At 37.6% G+C, this 16,278-nt stretch overlaps 1 protein-coding gene across 11 annotated transcripts in view; it reads left to right on the top strand.

Moving 5' to 3' along the window:
• The window catches only part of IWS1 (interacts with SUPT6H, CTD assembly factor 1), a 54,885-nt gene that overhangs the window by 20,091 nt on the left and 18,516 nt on the right, over positions 1-16,278 (top strand). For 9 of the 11 annotated variants that reach the window (XR_010662526.1, XR_010662528.1, XR_010662527.1 and 6 more), the window contains 8 exons: positions 678-1,827; positions 2,845-3,031; positions 3,582-3,639; positions 8,259-8,356; positions 10,690-10,840; positions 12,704-12,786; positions 13,786-13,915; positions 14,800-14,917. Coding sequence is in view for 6 of the 11 variants with exons in the window: in XM_065931964.1 (XP_065788036.1) it covers positions 678-1,827; positions 2,845-3,031; positions 3,582-3,639; positions 8,259-8,356; positions 10,690-10,840; positions 12,704-12,786; positions 13,786-13,915; positions 14,800-14,917 (1,975 nt within the window). In the remaining 5 variants the exon portion in view is untranslated. The remainder of the gene's footprint in view (positions 1-677; positions 1,828-2,844; positions 3,032-3,581; positions 3,640-8,258; positions 8,357-10,689; positions 10,841-12,703; positions 12,787-13,785; positions 13,916-14,799; positions 14,918-16,278) is intronic. The other 2 variants (XR_010662529.1, XR_010662530.1) reach the window with 1 other exon arrangement.

The raw sequence follows: 16,278 nt of genomic DNA, 5'->3' as shown, positions 1-16,278 counted from the left end.
TGTTTTCCCTAAAACTTAAAATTTTTGTGCCAGGGTAACTTGGATGTATGACCAAGACTGCTCTAAACCTCAGTTTTCTTATCATGAAAAACCTTGTTCTGAGGAGCGAACCATCAGGAGAGAACCTAAGACTTGATACTTGGCTCTGTGAGCTACTTGCTCCCCATTTATTCAGATTGACTTGGGAGAATGTGCTCTATGTACAGTTTGGCCCTTTAAGCAAAGTTTTATAATTCTTTTCTTTAAAATAGCTTTAACCTTATAAAACCAAAGAATGTTCCTTTTTAAAAAAGAACTTGGATGTATGTTTGCCTATATTTATTTAAAGAATTTATTTAGGAACTAGAATTATATGAGAAAGTTAAGGTTTATTTTTTGTTGCTGTTTTTTAATCTAGCTTTTCAAAATATAACTGTGCTGTAGAGTAGGTATGCGTTACAGATTTCATGAAGTCAGATTGTCTTTCCTCATTTTGATGTCTAAACCGTGTTAGCCATTTCACAGATCAGTGGGCTTCTTTTAAAGTGGGATGTTTCTATATAGGTATAGTACAAGAATTCTACATTTAAGTAGGCATACTCCTAAATTTTTTTAAAAAATAGCTGAAAAATTGAACATTTTTACTACCAAACTTTTTTTTTTTTTACTTTTCTAATTTTTCTCCCGTGATTTTTCAGAATGAACCTAGTGATCGAGAAGATAGCCTCAACAAAAGACATCAGGTGACAGACTCTGACAATGATGACCCCTCAAATCTTAATGCCAGTGACTCTGAAAGTGAGGAACTCCAGAGACAAAAGGACAGTGACTCTGAATCTGAAGAGCATGCAGAGCCTCCTGCCAGTGATTCTGAAAATGAAGATGTCAATCACCATGGGAGTGACTCTGAAAGTGAGGAGACCAGGAAATTACCTGTGAGTGACTCTGAAAATGAGGAACTGCTTAATGGGCATGCAAGTGACTCAGAAAGTGAAGATATTAGGAAGCCTCCTGCCAGTGATTCAGAAGTTGAAGAGCTCCCCAAAAGTCCTGTCACTGACTCGGAAACAGAAGGTGCTCCCAAACCTCAAGTCAGTGACTCAGAGAGTGAGGAACCTCCGAGGCACCAGGCCAGTGACTCTGAAAATGAAGAGCTCCCTAAACCTCGAATTAGTGATTCTGAAAGTGAGGAGCTTCCCAAGCCTCGGATCAGTGACTCAGAAAGTGAGGAACCTCAGAGGACTCAGGCCACTGACTCTGAAAACGAGGAGCTTCCCAAACCCCGAATCAGTGACTCAGAAAGTGAGGACCCGCCAAGACACCAAGCCAGTGACTCGGAAAATGAAGAGCTTCCCAAACCCCGAATAAGCGATTCGGAAAGTGAGGATCCCCCACGGCACCAAGCCAGTGACTCAGAAAATGAGGAGCTTCCCAAACCCCGAATAAGTGATTCGGAAAGTGAGGACCCCCCAAGGAACCAGGCCAGTGATTCTGAAAATGAGGAGCTTCCCAAACCCCGAATCAGTGACTCTGAGAGTGAGGAGCCTCAGAAGGGACCTGCCAGTGATTCAGAAACTGAGGATGCCTCCAGACACAAACAGAAACCAGAGTCTGATGAGGACAGTGATGGAGAGAATAAGGGAGAGGATACAGAAGTGCAGAATGACTCCCTTCCTGCAGATGCCCATGTAGACAGGAAGCGCTTCAACAGTTCCGACAGTGAGGAGGAAGAACCGAAAAGGGCCAAAATTGACAGTGATGAGGATGAAGAAAAAGAAGGGGAGGAGGAGAAAGTAGCAAAGCGAAAAGCAGCTGTACTTTCTGATAGTGATGATGAAGAGAAAGCATGTAAGGAATTATTTTAGGCTGTTTATCAGTAGTTTTACTTATTGTCTAAACTTATAACTATGAAGCATAGTTCTGGCTTATGGGATCTTAGTTCCCTGACTAGGGATTGAACTCAGGCCCTTGGCAATGAAAGTGCAGCATCTTAACCACTGGACACCAGGAAATTCCCTCATTGGCAAGTCTTAATATTAAATTTCCTTTGAATTGTTTTAGCAGTATTAAGTTCTGACTGCTTCAAGTTGATAAGATAGACTGCATGACAATGGCAATATGAAAGGTTTACATGAAAATTTTTTGTTTGTTTTTTACTAGAAAGGGTAATGTTCAAGGAAATACGTTTACATGAAAACTCAACTGTATCCAGAGTTAGCCGTGGGTCTCTTTGACAGCTAATGCCCTACATCCCATCCATACAGTGACTGAGCTCCCACGGGTACCTGTCTTCATTTGTTAAACATCATTGAATGCCGGGAAGTTTGTGAGGTACTCTTATTTAGAGACTCGGTGTCTCCACAGAGTATTCCAATCTTTACTACTTGATTACTTTTTTATGAAATATCTTCTTTGGAAAAGACATTCCCTTATAACCTGACAGTTATTAAAGGAGAAGGGAAAAGAGCAACATACGTGCAGTTTGAAATTCCAGATTTAGCAGTGATGGATAATTGAGGAACGGGGATTCCACAAAAGAATATCCAAGCCTTAAGAGTTCTGGTAATACTAGGCAGCATTGAAGAGATTCTAGTCTTATTTTCTTTGTTCCCCCAAAGGAAAGGTAGTTATTGATGCCCACTTTATTTTGATGAAAAACTTCATCTTTTTGCCTCTTTTTCCCTAACGTCTTCCTAATTGTAAAATGACTCTTGAGTGAATCTTTAAGTTTTTTTTAATTCTAAACTGTGTGTTATAAGACCTTTGATTTTTGCCACATACTGCCATTTTAGAGCACCTGTTGTACTTAGTAATGCAGTGACCATGGTGAATAAGATTAATGATGGTTTTCTTTTTCAACAGCAGCAAAGAAGAGTCGTGTTGTCTCTGATGCAGATGACTCTGACAGTGATGTTATATCGGACAAATCGGGCAAGAGAGAGAAGATGATAGCATCTGACAGTGACGAAGAAGCGGGGAAAGAACTGTCTGATAAGAAAAATGAAGAGAAGGACCTGTTTGGGAGTGACAGTGAGTCAGGGAATGAAGAAGAGTAAGTGACAGTGTAACCTAAACTTCCCAGGGTTCATATAAGGTGGTAGTGAGGAGTGTGTCAAGTTTTTTAAGCTTACATTAAAATTCTGTGTTGAAGCATAATACAGTATACCCTGCCTAATTGCATGGCTGTGGGAGATGTAGGATTTTAATTCCTCAGCTACTGCTGCATGCTACAGCATGGTTGAGTCTCAGAAATACTATCTTAAAAGTGAAAGACGTATAGGGGATATGTTATCTAATTCCACTTATATGAAGTGCAAGAACAGGCAAAACTAATCTGATGGTAGGTAGAGTGGTGGTTGCCTCTGGGATATTTATATATTGGACTCACTACAAAGGGTCACAAAGGAACTTTCTGGGAGATGGAGTTGTTCTGTTAAGATAAGGGTTACATAAATGTGTGCTTTTGTCAAAATCCATTGAAGTGGACATATGAGACCTACTTATTTTACTATATGTAAATTATACCCTAGTAGAAAAAGATTTCATGATTCCTATGCAAATGAGAAGAAAACAAATGAAAATTGTTTATATTTCTTTTCTAGAAATCTTATTGCAGACATATTTGGAGAATCTGGTGATGAGGAGGAGGAAGAATTTACAGTAAGTATAAGATGGAAATATTTCCTCTTTATGTTTTTTTTTTGTTTTTATGGCAGTGGGTCTCTATTAAGAGATTCCAGTAAGTAAGAACAAACAACTATGATGTATCCAGCAGAATAATGTAGAAAAAAGGTATTCAAAAAGTGAAATGAAAGGGTCTACAAAGACATAAAAGGAATATAACAGGCAAAATTGTATTAAGGGCAGGAAGTAACACATTAAAGTACAATGAAAGGCACTTTATAATGTTAAAGATAGAGATTCACAGTAGTTATGGAACTTCTAATTATAGCAATGGCAGGCAGTGTAATTTGTCTTTCTGCTAAGGACAACTACAAAAGCTAGACAAAATGTTTCAAAAAGTTGCTCATCATCTTAAAAATAGGTAAAACCCAGCAAAAGGTAGAAACCTTAAAGAGGTAAGCTCAGCATTTAGAATTGCTTTCTCTGGGCTATTCATCTAGTTAGGCTGAAAGGGTAAGTTTATTTTCAGTTGCCTCAAGGCTCAAGAGACAAAACTTTGAGGTCAGGGCCTGCTGAGGTTAGGTGACCCTGAAAACCCCATGGTCTGGATTGAGATTCCTAAGATTAGGGGTGAACTGGAAGTTAAAATAGCCTTTGCTCAGATTTTAGGCTACATTTGAGTCATCTAGCACATGGAGAACCTCAGTCTCAGAAGTTTGATTACAGTGATTAGCCCATTGGCTGGCTCTCAGGAACCTGATATATTCAAACAGAAATCCTTTCAGAACAGGGGCTTCCCTGGCAGTCCAGTGATTAAGACTGTGTTTCCACCACACAAGACTTGGATTTTATCCCAGGTTAGGGAACTAAGATCCCTCATGCCAAAACGTTAAAAAAAAAAAAAAAGCAAAAAAAAACACCTTTCAGGACAAAGTTAACATAATCATAGACCTCAGATTATTTCTGTAGTTTTTCAAATACATAATACACACATAACAATTTAAAAGCAAACAGTAGTAGCAACAGACAGTAGAAATAGACCTAAGGGCTCTAGATATAGAAATTTTTGATAGTACCTATGTTCAGCAAGATAAAAAATTAAAAAGTTTCTTAGAGCAAATAGTTGTGTATGTGTTTTTAAAAAATATTTGGAAAAGAATCAAGTAGAAATTCTGGGGACTTTCCTGGTGGTCCACTGGTTAAGCGTTCACCTTACAGTGCAGGGGATGAGGGTTCGATCCCTTTTCAGGGAACTGGGATCCCATATGCCGCAGAGCAGCTAAAGCCCGTGTGCCGCAACTACTGAGCCTGCACACTCTGGAAGCCATACACCACTACTGGAGAGTCAGTGGGCTGAAAGGAGAGATTCTGCGTGATGCAGCAAGGATCCCATGAACCACACTGGGACGCAGTGTGGTTAAATAAATTAATTAAAAAAAAACTCTGAAACTGTGAAAATAACAATAACTGAAATTTAAAACTTGGTGGATGAGTTTAACAAAAGAGTAGACATTTGACAAGAAAATGAGTGAATTGGAAGGTAAGTTAGAAGGAACTATGTAGAATGAAATACTGAGATATTAGTGTAGAAAATGTAAAAAGCATAATGAGAAGGTTTAACAGGGTGAATTGGAATCCTCGGAGGAGAAAGGAAAAACGTATGTATATCAGAAGCAGTATTTAAAGAAACAATTCATAAATCATAGAGTCTAGAAGTTCTGCAGATTACAAGTAGGATAAATACAAACCAATCTGCCCCTAAATACATCACAATAAAATTGCAGGAAAGTCTTGAAAGCAGCCAAAGGGCAGTAGACAGTACATTCAGAGACGAGTGGGTTGCCATGCCCTTCTCCAGGGGATCTTCCCAATCCAGGTCTCCTGCATTGCAGGCAGATTCTCTACTGTCTGAGCCACCAGGGAAGCCCTCAGAGAGGCACAAGTTATTTTAGTACCTGACTTGTCAGTGGAAGTAACACAATCCAGTAACTAAAACTTAAGGATTCTTTTGTATTCTACAAAAATGAAGAGTCCCTCCTTATTTCATCTTATCAAAATGCCAACTGAAAGAAATAATAAACGCAGAAAGAGTATCTCAGGCAGAAAGTCAGGGATGCAGGAAGGAAAAAAGGAACAAAAGCATGTGGCTCAGTCTAAATGGGTAGTGATCATGCAAGCCAAAGTCACGTTTGGTATGGTTTAAAATGTGTTTAAAATTAAAACATGATGGTAGTAACAAGTTGGGCATTTACATGAAATTGAAATGTTCACAGGTCTTTGCAAAGGTATGTAAAAATAGATAAGTAGTCTTTGGTAAGTCAGGATGTACATTTTAATCTCTAAAAATACTATTGGAATGTGAAACTTTCAACCTAATAGAAAGGAAAAATGAAATAATAAAAGCTAGTCAATCCAAAAGAAGGCAAAAAAGAAAAATAAAGGAAATATGGAACAGAAGGACAGTTAGAAAGTAGTAAATGGTAAGATAGCAGAGATAAACTTTGATAATATCACACTGAAATATATTAAGTGCTCCAGTTAAAGAGCAAATTTAAAAAGACTAGATTTTTAAAAGGAGCATATATATACTTATTTCAAAATTTATCCAAAACAGAAGATAAAGAAACAATGAAAATAAAAGAATGGAAAAGGATACTCTCTCTGAACACTAACCACAAGAAAGCCGATGTAACTATATGAATATCAAAGAGGTATAATTTAAGGCAAAACCCATTGTTTGAGATAAAGAGGGTCACTTTATATTGGAAAAAGGTTTTAAAATTGTACTTAGCCATGTGCTTAGTAACATGGCTTTAAATACATATAGTGTATGCAAAGCAAAAATTGACAATTGCACAGTTCTATAAGAAATGTAAACAGTAGAACCATCAGACCAAAAAATACCACCAAAGATAGAAGAGAGTCTCTTTTTTTTAATTTAAAATTTTTTTTGTCCTGGACCTCCGTTAGCGTATGGGGGCTTTCTCTCGTTGCAGAGCACAGGGGCTACTCTGGTTGTGGTTTGTGGGCTTCTCAGCGCAGTGGCTTCCCTTGTTGGGGAGCACAGGCTCTAGGCACATAGGCTTCAGTCGTTGCAGCACTCAGGCTCAGCAGTTCTGGCGCATGGGCTTAGCTGCTCTGTGGCATGCGGAATCTTCCCAGACCAGGGACTGAACCCATGTCCCCTGCATTGGCAGGCGGATTCTTACCTGCTCTACCACCAGGGAAGTCTGAGAAGTTTCTCTTTTTATATAATCCAGATAGAGAAACCCTTCGAATATTATAAAAGATAAAAATATCTTCTATTCATTGGCTTGCCTTTTCACTTTCTTAATGGAGTCTTTAACGAGCAAAAGTTTTTTAGTGTAAATCGCTTTACCAATCTTTTGCTTTATGTTGAAAGTTTTTCGAAATATAGGAAAATTTTGCCTATTCCCAGGATTATAAAAACATTCTTGTGAGTAATTCTTCAGAATCTTGCTTATCTTTTCACTTAATTTTTTTTTTTTAATTTTTCAGTGGGTTTTGTCAGACATTGATATTCATTTAATTTTTATAGTCTATCTAGAATGAGTTTTTATGTGCAGTATGTGGGCTTTCTTGGTGGTTCAGTGGTAAAGAATCTGCCTGTGGATGCAGGAGACACAAGTTAGATCCCTGGTTCAGGAAGATCCCCTGGAGAAGGAACTGGCAACCCACTCCAGTGTTTTTGCCTGGAAAATCCCATGGATGGAGGTGCCTGGTGGGCTGCAGTCCATGGAGTTGCAAGGGTCAGACAGGACTCAGCGACTAAAAAACAAACAAGCTCAATATGTATGAGATAGTCAAGATTTCTGCGCCCCCCCACCCCAGTTGACCCAGATTATTCTCTTCCAGTGCTCTGTAGTGACATCTTTGTCGTAAATCAAGTGTGTATATATGTCTTCTAGTCTTTTTCTGAATTATCTTTTCTGTTCCATTGGTCTGTCCTTGTACTGTTAATGCATAACTCTTGATATTTGGTTTTTTATGCCCTTCAAGTTTGTTTTTCTCAAAGGTTGCCTTGACTTTTCTTGGTTCTTTGCATTTCCAAATAAAATTTAAACTTCTGCTGAACATAGAAACCATAGCCAGCATTTTCTGAATGCAATGAAATTAAAAGTCAGAAACAAAATTAACAAATAAAACACCCTTGTCATCCAGAGAAAATTAAAACTTACTTGTTAAACAATTCTTATGTTGAAAAAGAAGTCAGTACTTTCATTACTAAAGCTAGAGAGAATGAAAGTAGATGAATTTAGAGTATAGTTCAAGATGGTAGAAAAATAGCAAATCCAATGAAAAACAAAAGAATTCACTCAATGAATATTACCCTGTATGCCAGAGATTGTTTGGTAGTTTATACCAATATCAGTTTGACTCCAGATTCTTTTGTTAGATGTGAAATGTGCACAACAGTATTCTGTACTCAGTGTGTATAATAAAAGAGTGTAGTAAGTAGAAGTGCTTCTGTAAGCATAAGTGTTTCTGGAAGGAGACAAGAAAACCAGTAACACTAATGGCTACGGTGGGAGGGAGCTTTTTTGCTATATGTTTTTTGGTGTCCAAGAGCAAGCAGTTACATGGAAGAATCTGTAATGAGGTTGTGATAACTGACTAACTTACCCTGCATTTAGGGTTTTAACCAAGAAGATTTGGAAGAAGAAAAAAGTGAAACACAGGTAAAAGAAGCGGAAGATTCAGATTCTGATGATAACATAAAGAGAGGAAAACAGTAAGTTTATTTGTTTTTTAAAGGACTTTGTTAAAGAGAACTTTTAAAATGAGATGAAGACTAAGAAACTTTGTTTTTCTTATTTTGGTTCCTGATTAAGTGTAGGAAAGAATCTTGCATTTTTGTTCTCCCGTCTACTTCTCTATATACAGTTGCTACCTGAAAATTATTTGCACTTGTTATTTTTCTTTCACTTGCCCGGTGCTCAGCTATTTTTGTGGAGCTATTTGGTTGTCAGGCTTTTTAAATTCATATCTCAACTTACTTTTCAGTCTGAAAAGTAGCCCGGTAAAAGTTCGTTGAGAAAGAGAAAGCTGATTTAGGAATCCCGGGGTGGGGGGTGGAGTGGGGGGGGGCACAGTTTTAGATACAGAATACTGCTTGATTGTATTTCACATACTTTTGTTGAGATGATTGGAATCTGTGCAGAAAAATCTGGTGTCTTGAAAGGTGCCAAACATAGAAAAGACTTGTTAGTTACTGTTAGGGTTATAAAGATGATACTGTAATATCAGTATCACGATATTAAATGATAGTTTTCTTCTTAATTCCTAGTGACATGCAAGAATTAAGCTGAGAGAGTTTCCAGTACCTTTGGATATTAAATTATATAAACCGTATCATTTTACTTCAGTTACTCAATCATGTCTGACTCTTTGCGACTCCATGAACCACAGCACGCCAGGCCTCCCTGTTCATCACCAATTCCCGGAGTCCACACAAACCCATGTCCATTGAGTCAGTGATGCCATCCAACCATCTCATCCTCTGTCGTCCTCTTTTCCTCCTGCCCTTAATCTTTCCCAGCATCAGGGCAGAGAGCATGTTAGTTCCCTTGTTAAGTGTAAAGATTCAGTTGAATGCTAGGAAGACTTTTTGAGGCTCTTAGCAGATTTGTATATTTCCATCTTTATCCACCTGACCTGCCTCTTGAGAAACCTGTATGCAGGTCAGGAAGCAGCAGTTAGAACTGGACATGGAACAACAGACTGGTTCCACACAGGAAAAGGAGTACGTCAAGGCTGTATATTGTCACTCTGCTTATTTAACTTATATGCAGAGTACATCATGAGAAATGCTGGGCTGGAGGAAGCACAAGCTGGAATCAAGATTGCCAGGAGAAATGTCAATAACCTCAGATATGCAAATGACACCACCCAGAAAGTGAAGAACTAAAGAGCCTCTTGATGAAAGTGAAAGAGGAGAGTGAAAAAGTTGGCTTAAAGCTCAACATTCAGAAAACTAAGATCATGGCATCTGGTCCCATCACTTCATGGCAAATAGATGAGGAGACAGTGGAAACAGTGGCAGACTTTATTTTTTGGGCTCCCAAATCACTGCAGATGGTGACTGCAGCCATGAAATTAAGAGACGCTTACTCCTTGAAAGGAAAGTTATGACCAACCTAGACAGCACATTAAAAAGCAGAGACGTTACTTTGCCAACAAAAGTCTGTCTAGTCAAGGCTATGGTTTTTCCAGTGGTCATGTATGGATGTGAGAGTTGGACTATAAAGAAAGCTGAGTGCCGAAGAATTGATGCTTTTGAACTATGATGTTGGAGAAGACTCTTAAGAGTCTCTTGGACTGCAGGGAGATCCAACCAGTCCATCCTAAAGGAGATCAGTCCTGGGTGTTCATTGGAAGGACTGATGTTGAAGCTGAAACTCCAGTACTTTGGCCACCTGTTGAGAAGAGCTGACTCATTGGAAAAGACCCTGATGCTGGGAAAGATTGAGAGTAGGAAGAGAAGGGGACTACAGAGGATGAGGTGGTTGGATGACATCACCGACTCAATGGACATGGATTTGGGTGGTCTCCAGGAGTTGGTGATAGACGGGGAAGCCTGGCGTGCTGCGGTTCATGGGGTCGCAAAGAGTCGGACATGACTGAGTGACTGAACTCAACTGAACTGATCTTTATCTCAGTCATATTATGTTTTGAGAGAAGTACACATTATGTATTTGTTGTTACTAAGAAACAGCAGTTTTTTCCCTCGTTACTCCTGTATAAGACAGAAGTATTTAGATGATTGAACACCACTCTTTCCCTTCCCCCAAAAGGCAATGCAGTTAAAATGAAACCATGGAGTGACAGGTAAAACTTGAAATTTGAAATGTGTTTTATGTGTAACAGTTGGGATAGTAGAAAAATTGAGCATAAAATTTATGATCACTTGTTCTGTTGAAAACAATTTTAAAAGTACTTGTACTTTAAAAAAAAGTAGCACTTCATTGAGTTAGAGTTTTAAAAATTGGTGGTTCTTAACTCATAAAAGAAGATGTGTATTTAAAAGCGAATTTATATTTTACTTGATTTTGTGTTACTGCTTAGCATGGACTTTCTGTCAGACTTTGAGATGATGTTACAGCGGAAAAAGAGCATGAGTGGCAAGCGCAGACGTAACCGTGATGGTGGTACTTTTATTAGTGATGCTGACGATGTTGTGAGTGCCATGATTGTCAAGATGAATGAAGCTGCTGAGGTGAGTCACTTGCAGCTTCATCCTTCTTTCTCTCACATAATTGGTTATATAGCCTGTTTTGTTTTTTGGCCACACTTTGTGGCTTGCAGGATCTGAGTTCCCCAACCAAGGATTGAACTCATGTCCTTGGCAGTGAAAGCACCAAGTCCAAGCCACTTGACCACCAGGGAATTCCTGCTTTAAAAAAAAAAAAAAAAGCTTAATTCTTGCTTATTTACATTTACATTAGACACATAAGTATCTACTTAATTTTTTTAAGATAAGCATTTAATGTTTTAAATGTTAAGCATGGAAAATTTTAGTAGTATGTTTTAGGGGAAAAAAATGAAGACTTGAGTATTTAGTAAAATGGGCCTTTTTGGTTGAATTGGTTTGCCTTTTTCATAATATTTTGTTATTTTATCTATTTATTTGGCCACATAGTATGTAATTCCTCAACCAGGGTTCAAACCTGCACCCTCTGCATTGGAAGTATGGCATGTTAACATCTGGACTGCTAGGGAAGTCCCTGGTTTGCCGTTTTTAATGGAGGAATGATTTTGTTCTCAGGTTTGGCTAGTTTGCCACAAAGTGATGTTTCTTCACATACAAAAAAATTATAAATTTATGCATAGTAGGTTTTAACTCGTGTCATGCTTTTGCCTCTGATTGAGAGATTACATTTAATTCATTGCATTTTAAAATTGTGCTCAAATTTAATTGAGCCAATTTAAAAATTGGCCAAATACAATGATTAAAAACAAATCCTGCTCTTTTAGAGGCACTTGCTGAGGTATTTTGCTATGTGTGTAGGATTTGTTCCAGAATAACTCAAGGGTGAAGGGGAAAGCAGCTAGAGAGATGAGTAAGCCAAGATTGGTCATGTGTGTTTAATTGTTGAAATGTGTGTATCAGGAGTGTATAATTTTGTTTTCTGTGTTTGTAGAATTTAAATTTTCTACAGTTAAAAAAGCAGAGGAAATTGGTTAGGACACCAAGATTTTGTTGCCAAGGGCCTGGGTTTCAGTCCCTGTTCATGAAGCTTTAGATTCCCATAAGCCTTGCAATGCGGCAAAAAAAAAAGTAGGGAAAAAAACCCAAATATCAAAGATTAAACGTTTTTAATAACATACTCTTTTCTTACAAACTGCATAGCCAGAATATTATTTTTGATGATAAACTAAATTTTTCCATGTATAATTTGTACATTGAATGAACTCTGAAAATCTGACAGTTGTGCCAGTATTTTAAATTAAAATTGTTACTCTCGATTTGTAGTTCTTAAAACTAATTATTCTAACAATTTTGTGGGTTTTGGCTCTACAAAATACCTCTACTATATGTAGTTCTTGTAGGAAAACCTCTAGTGTCTCAGAGAAATTGCTACTTTGTTATATCTAAAGCTTAGAATTATAGTGTTAATAATTTGATATTAACAATTGCTCTCTGACAAATATGGTATATTAACACATGTATATGGAATCTAAAAAGATGGTACCGATGAATCTATCTGCAGGGCAGCAGCTGAGACAGAGAAAAGGCTTATGGGCATGGAGGGAAAGAGAGGGTGGGACGAATTGAGAGAGTAGTATTAAAACATATACATTACCATATGCAAAATTAGATAGCCAGTGGAAATTTGCTGTATTACTCAGGGAGCTCAAATCCAGTGTTCTGTGACAACCTAGAGAAACAGGATAGGGTGGGAAGAGGGAGGGGACATATGTATATCTATGGCTGATTGATGTTCATATATAGCAGAAACCAACACAATGTTGTAAAGTAGTTTTCCTCCAATTAAAAATAAATTTTTTTAAAAGTGAAAAAGAAAAAGCCATTGCTTTCTTTTTACTTTTTTTTAGAAAAATCTTTTTCTTCCTATAGGAAGACAGACAGTTGAATAATCAAAAAAAACCAGCACTGAAAAAATTAACATTATTACCTACTGTGGTCATGCACCTTAAGAAGTAAGTATTCTCTTTTCTTAAAAAAAAGCTTTCCTTTTAATGGAATGATATTCACGCAATGTATTGGTGTTCTAGAGACATTAAAGAATGATCATCTTCTATCAATTTACAGAAAAATAGTAATGAATAGGATCTCCTAAATTATTACTTTCTCACAGATATTTCTTAAACTTTTATGCCTGATAGAAACAGAACAAATAGCAAGCTGATGCTAATGAAAGAAAACTTGGAAACTACTAATTTTTTCTTTATACACTACAAACTGGTCTATTTTTCCAGAATGATTGAGAGCAGAGCAAATCCTGGAAGACTACTCGAAGGATGTATTGAACCTGTTATATCATGTTATATCATGAATTTTACCTTGTATTAGTACACCAATTAGCCAGACACATGGTCTAGGACTTTCTACTAGAAAATTGGCACCTCTATGCCAACAGAGAAAATTATCTGTGCCAGACTTCATATATATGATATCATGTTCCCTGTTAACATAATTGATCTGGTACATAAAATGGGATTTGAATAGTAATCAGTATTTCATAGTGATTTTTTTCTGCTGGGAGAGTGGTGGTATTCCTGCCTGCAAATTCTGGGTTCTCTATTACTTGAAACAGTTTAAGGATCACTATTCTCATAGGTTCAACATAATTTTTTTAAGGGTGATAATTGAAACTCATTATTCTTATTGTCTGCACCATTCATATCAGCATTAGCCTACCTCGTGTAATTTGGTGTGTTTTTTGGGGGGTTGGGGGTGACGGGTTATCTTTAACAAATCATCTTTCCTTGCGTATCATGTCTGTTTCTTGAAAATAGGAACTAAATTTCATAGAGCTGTTGAAATCTATGAACAGGTGCTCAGTAAATAAATGTGTAATTTTTTTTTTAACGCAGTTTTTGGAAACATCACTAAATATATAAGAAAATCAAAGGAAGCTACAGTAGAACCAGTATTCATAGACTTGACCTTCTTTTCCTTTATTGTTATTATTTTAGGCAGGACCTTAAAGAAACATTTATTGACAGTGGCGTGATGTCCGCCATCAAAGAATGGCTCTCCCCTCTACCAGATAGGAGTTTGCCAGCACTGAAGATTCGAGAAGAGCTGCTGAGGATTCTGCAAGAGGTGATAGGCAGATAATCTGACTTGTTTGCTCTTCATTGATTATTTGACATGGCTTGTATTATCATAACCTCTGCATTTTACTTTGTATTTGTGTATTCTGTCTGCCATAGCCTATCAGAAGAGTTGTATTAGGTATGTTTATTAGGAGCATACCAAGTAAAATGAACTTGAAGGCCTTTTAAAACTTCTTGTGACTATGGTATTGAAGAGAAAAGATCTTGGAGTAGCTTTGGTATATCTGAGAAGAGTAGTATGGTAGTGGGTGTATTTTAGGGAGGCACTTGAAGTAGAAGGGGCACCAACTTCAGCCTCAGATGTGCCTTTAAATCTTGGTCTGAGCCACCTTTATGTGGCTGTGACACCTTGGGCAAGCTGCTTAACTTCTGAAGGAATTCCCGAGTAACCCACTATGTGCTAGATGTTTTTTAAATGTATAGGTTCATTTATTCCTCACAGCAAACCTGCAGGATAGATGTATTATCTCCATTTTACAGATGAGGAAATTAAGACTCAGAGAAGTTCAATGACTTGTCTAAGGTCACAAAACTAGCAAGTGGCTGTGGGTTCAGACGTAGGTCTGTTTGGTTCAGAGACCTGAGAGGACCCTCGATTTGTTAAACTGCCAACCTCTGAGGATGCTTTGTTTACACTTTCTCACACTGTTAAGTTTTAATTCAGCTCAGTGGTAGTACTGAACTCTGAACTCCTTATGGGAACACAGAATGTCTTTGTGTTCAATGACTATAGATACTGAAAATAGAACTTTTTTGTCGTTTGTTCTGCTGTGAATGAATGAACCAGGTGTTGCAGGCCCACTAGAGTAGATTGACAGGACTCCCAGCTTCTTAATGATTAATATGTGTGTATGTGTTTATGTTCCCCAGCTACCTAGTGTGAGCCAGGAGACCCTGAAGCATAGTGGGATTGGACGAGCAGTGATGTATCTCTATAAACACCCCAAGGAATCAAGGTCCAACAAGGACATGGCAGGGAAATTAATCAGTATGTACATTTTGCTTTTTGTTTCTTGTGTTTATGTTTATAGAGAGACATGTATATATATATAAACTAACTATATTTTTACCAGTATTCTTTTAAAATGAGTCTGAAATGAAGTAGAAAAATTTTTGATAACTTCCTATAGATACCAAGCTTTTTATCCTTAGACTTAAAATGCTTCTCAGTATATTTAAGTATGCTATCCCAGTATATAACAAAAAAAAAATAATGCATTTGCTAATTATGGATCAAGAGCATGTAGAGAGAGGGAGATTGGAATATAGGCCCTAGAGTCCGTCATACCTGGGTTTCCGTTTACCACCTGCCTTACTGCTTGGGCTAGTGATTTAAGCTGTAAATCAGGTTTCCTCTGTTAAAACAGAGAACTGTGTATTTAATTTAGTTTGTCTTAAAGATTAGACAAGATGTATATAAGGTATGGTGCCTAGGATACAGTAAATCCTTAAGAAATGTTAGCTGCTGCTGCTATTGTTGTCACTTTTATAACGATCTCCAAAGCCTTTTGTGTGTCATTGCTTAATGACACCAGAGAAATCCCAAGAAGTCTTAACTGAAATTCATCTGATCAGTTGCTATATTGAACACCGTGTGTGTCTTCATCCCCCTCCTTAATTCTTCCTGTGCTTTGTGTTGGAAAGATTTTTAAACTTTTAAGACTAGATTGAAATAGTAACTACTTTTATATCTGAATTGGAGAAGGAAATGGCAACCCACTCCAGTACTCTTGCCTGGAAAATTCCATGGATGGAGGAGCCTGGTGGCCTACAGTCCATGGAGTCACAAAGAATCGGAGAGGACTGAGCGACTTCACTTTCACTTTTACTTTATATCTGAATACAGTAGTTACTTGCCTATTGCTATTTTAAGATTATCAAAAACTTTTAGAAGAAATTTAATTTTTTTAATAAACTAGAGGAGTATTGACATCTTGTTATTAACCTGCAGTTTACTGCCTATTAAATAATAAACTTTTGATGCTTTGATACAGTGGTTTTCAACCTTTTTGCCCTAGGCAGAGGGAAGCAGGCTGTTCCTACTGATACCCATGATGTACTACAAGTGATTCTAAATCCAGAGATGGGGAAGGCATATCAGTTTTTAAAGAGATATAGACCCCCTGAGACTCCTTCCTTCCTTCTTAGTTTGATGACACCTGTGTTCTGTAAAGGTCCTTTATTGTTTTGATAGTGTATACCAGGGGAACCAGATCAGACAGCAGGAGGTGAGCAACTGGCGAGCAAACAAAACTTCCATTTGTATTGACAGCTACTCCCTATCACTTGCATTACCACCTGAGCTCTACCTCCTGTCAGACTAGCAGTGGCATAATAAATGTAATGCAC

Source organism: Muntiacus reevesi, chromosome 3, assembly GCF_963930625.1.
Source record: "Muntiacus reevesi chromosome 3, mMunRee1.1, whole genome shotgun sequence".
In the NCBI taxonomy this organism is placed as follows: domain Eukaryota; kingdom Metazoa; phylum Chordata; class Mammalia; order Artiodactyla; family Cervidae; genus Muntiacus; species Muntiacus reevesi.
This window is presented reverse-complemented; position numbering and strand designations above follow the sequence as displayed.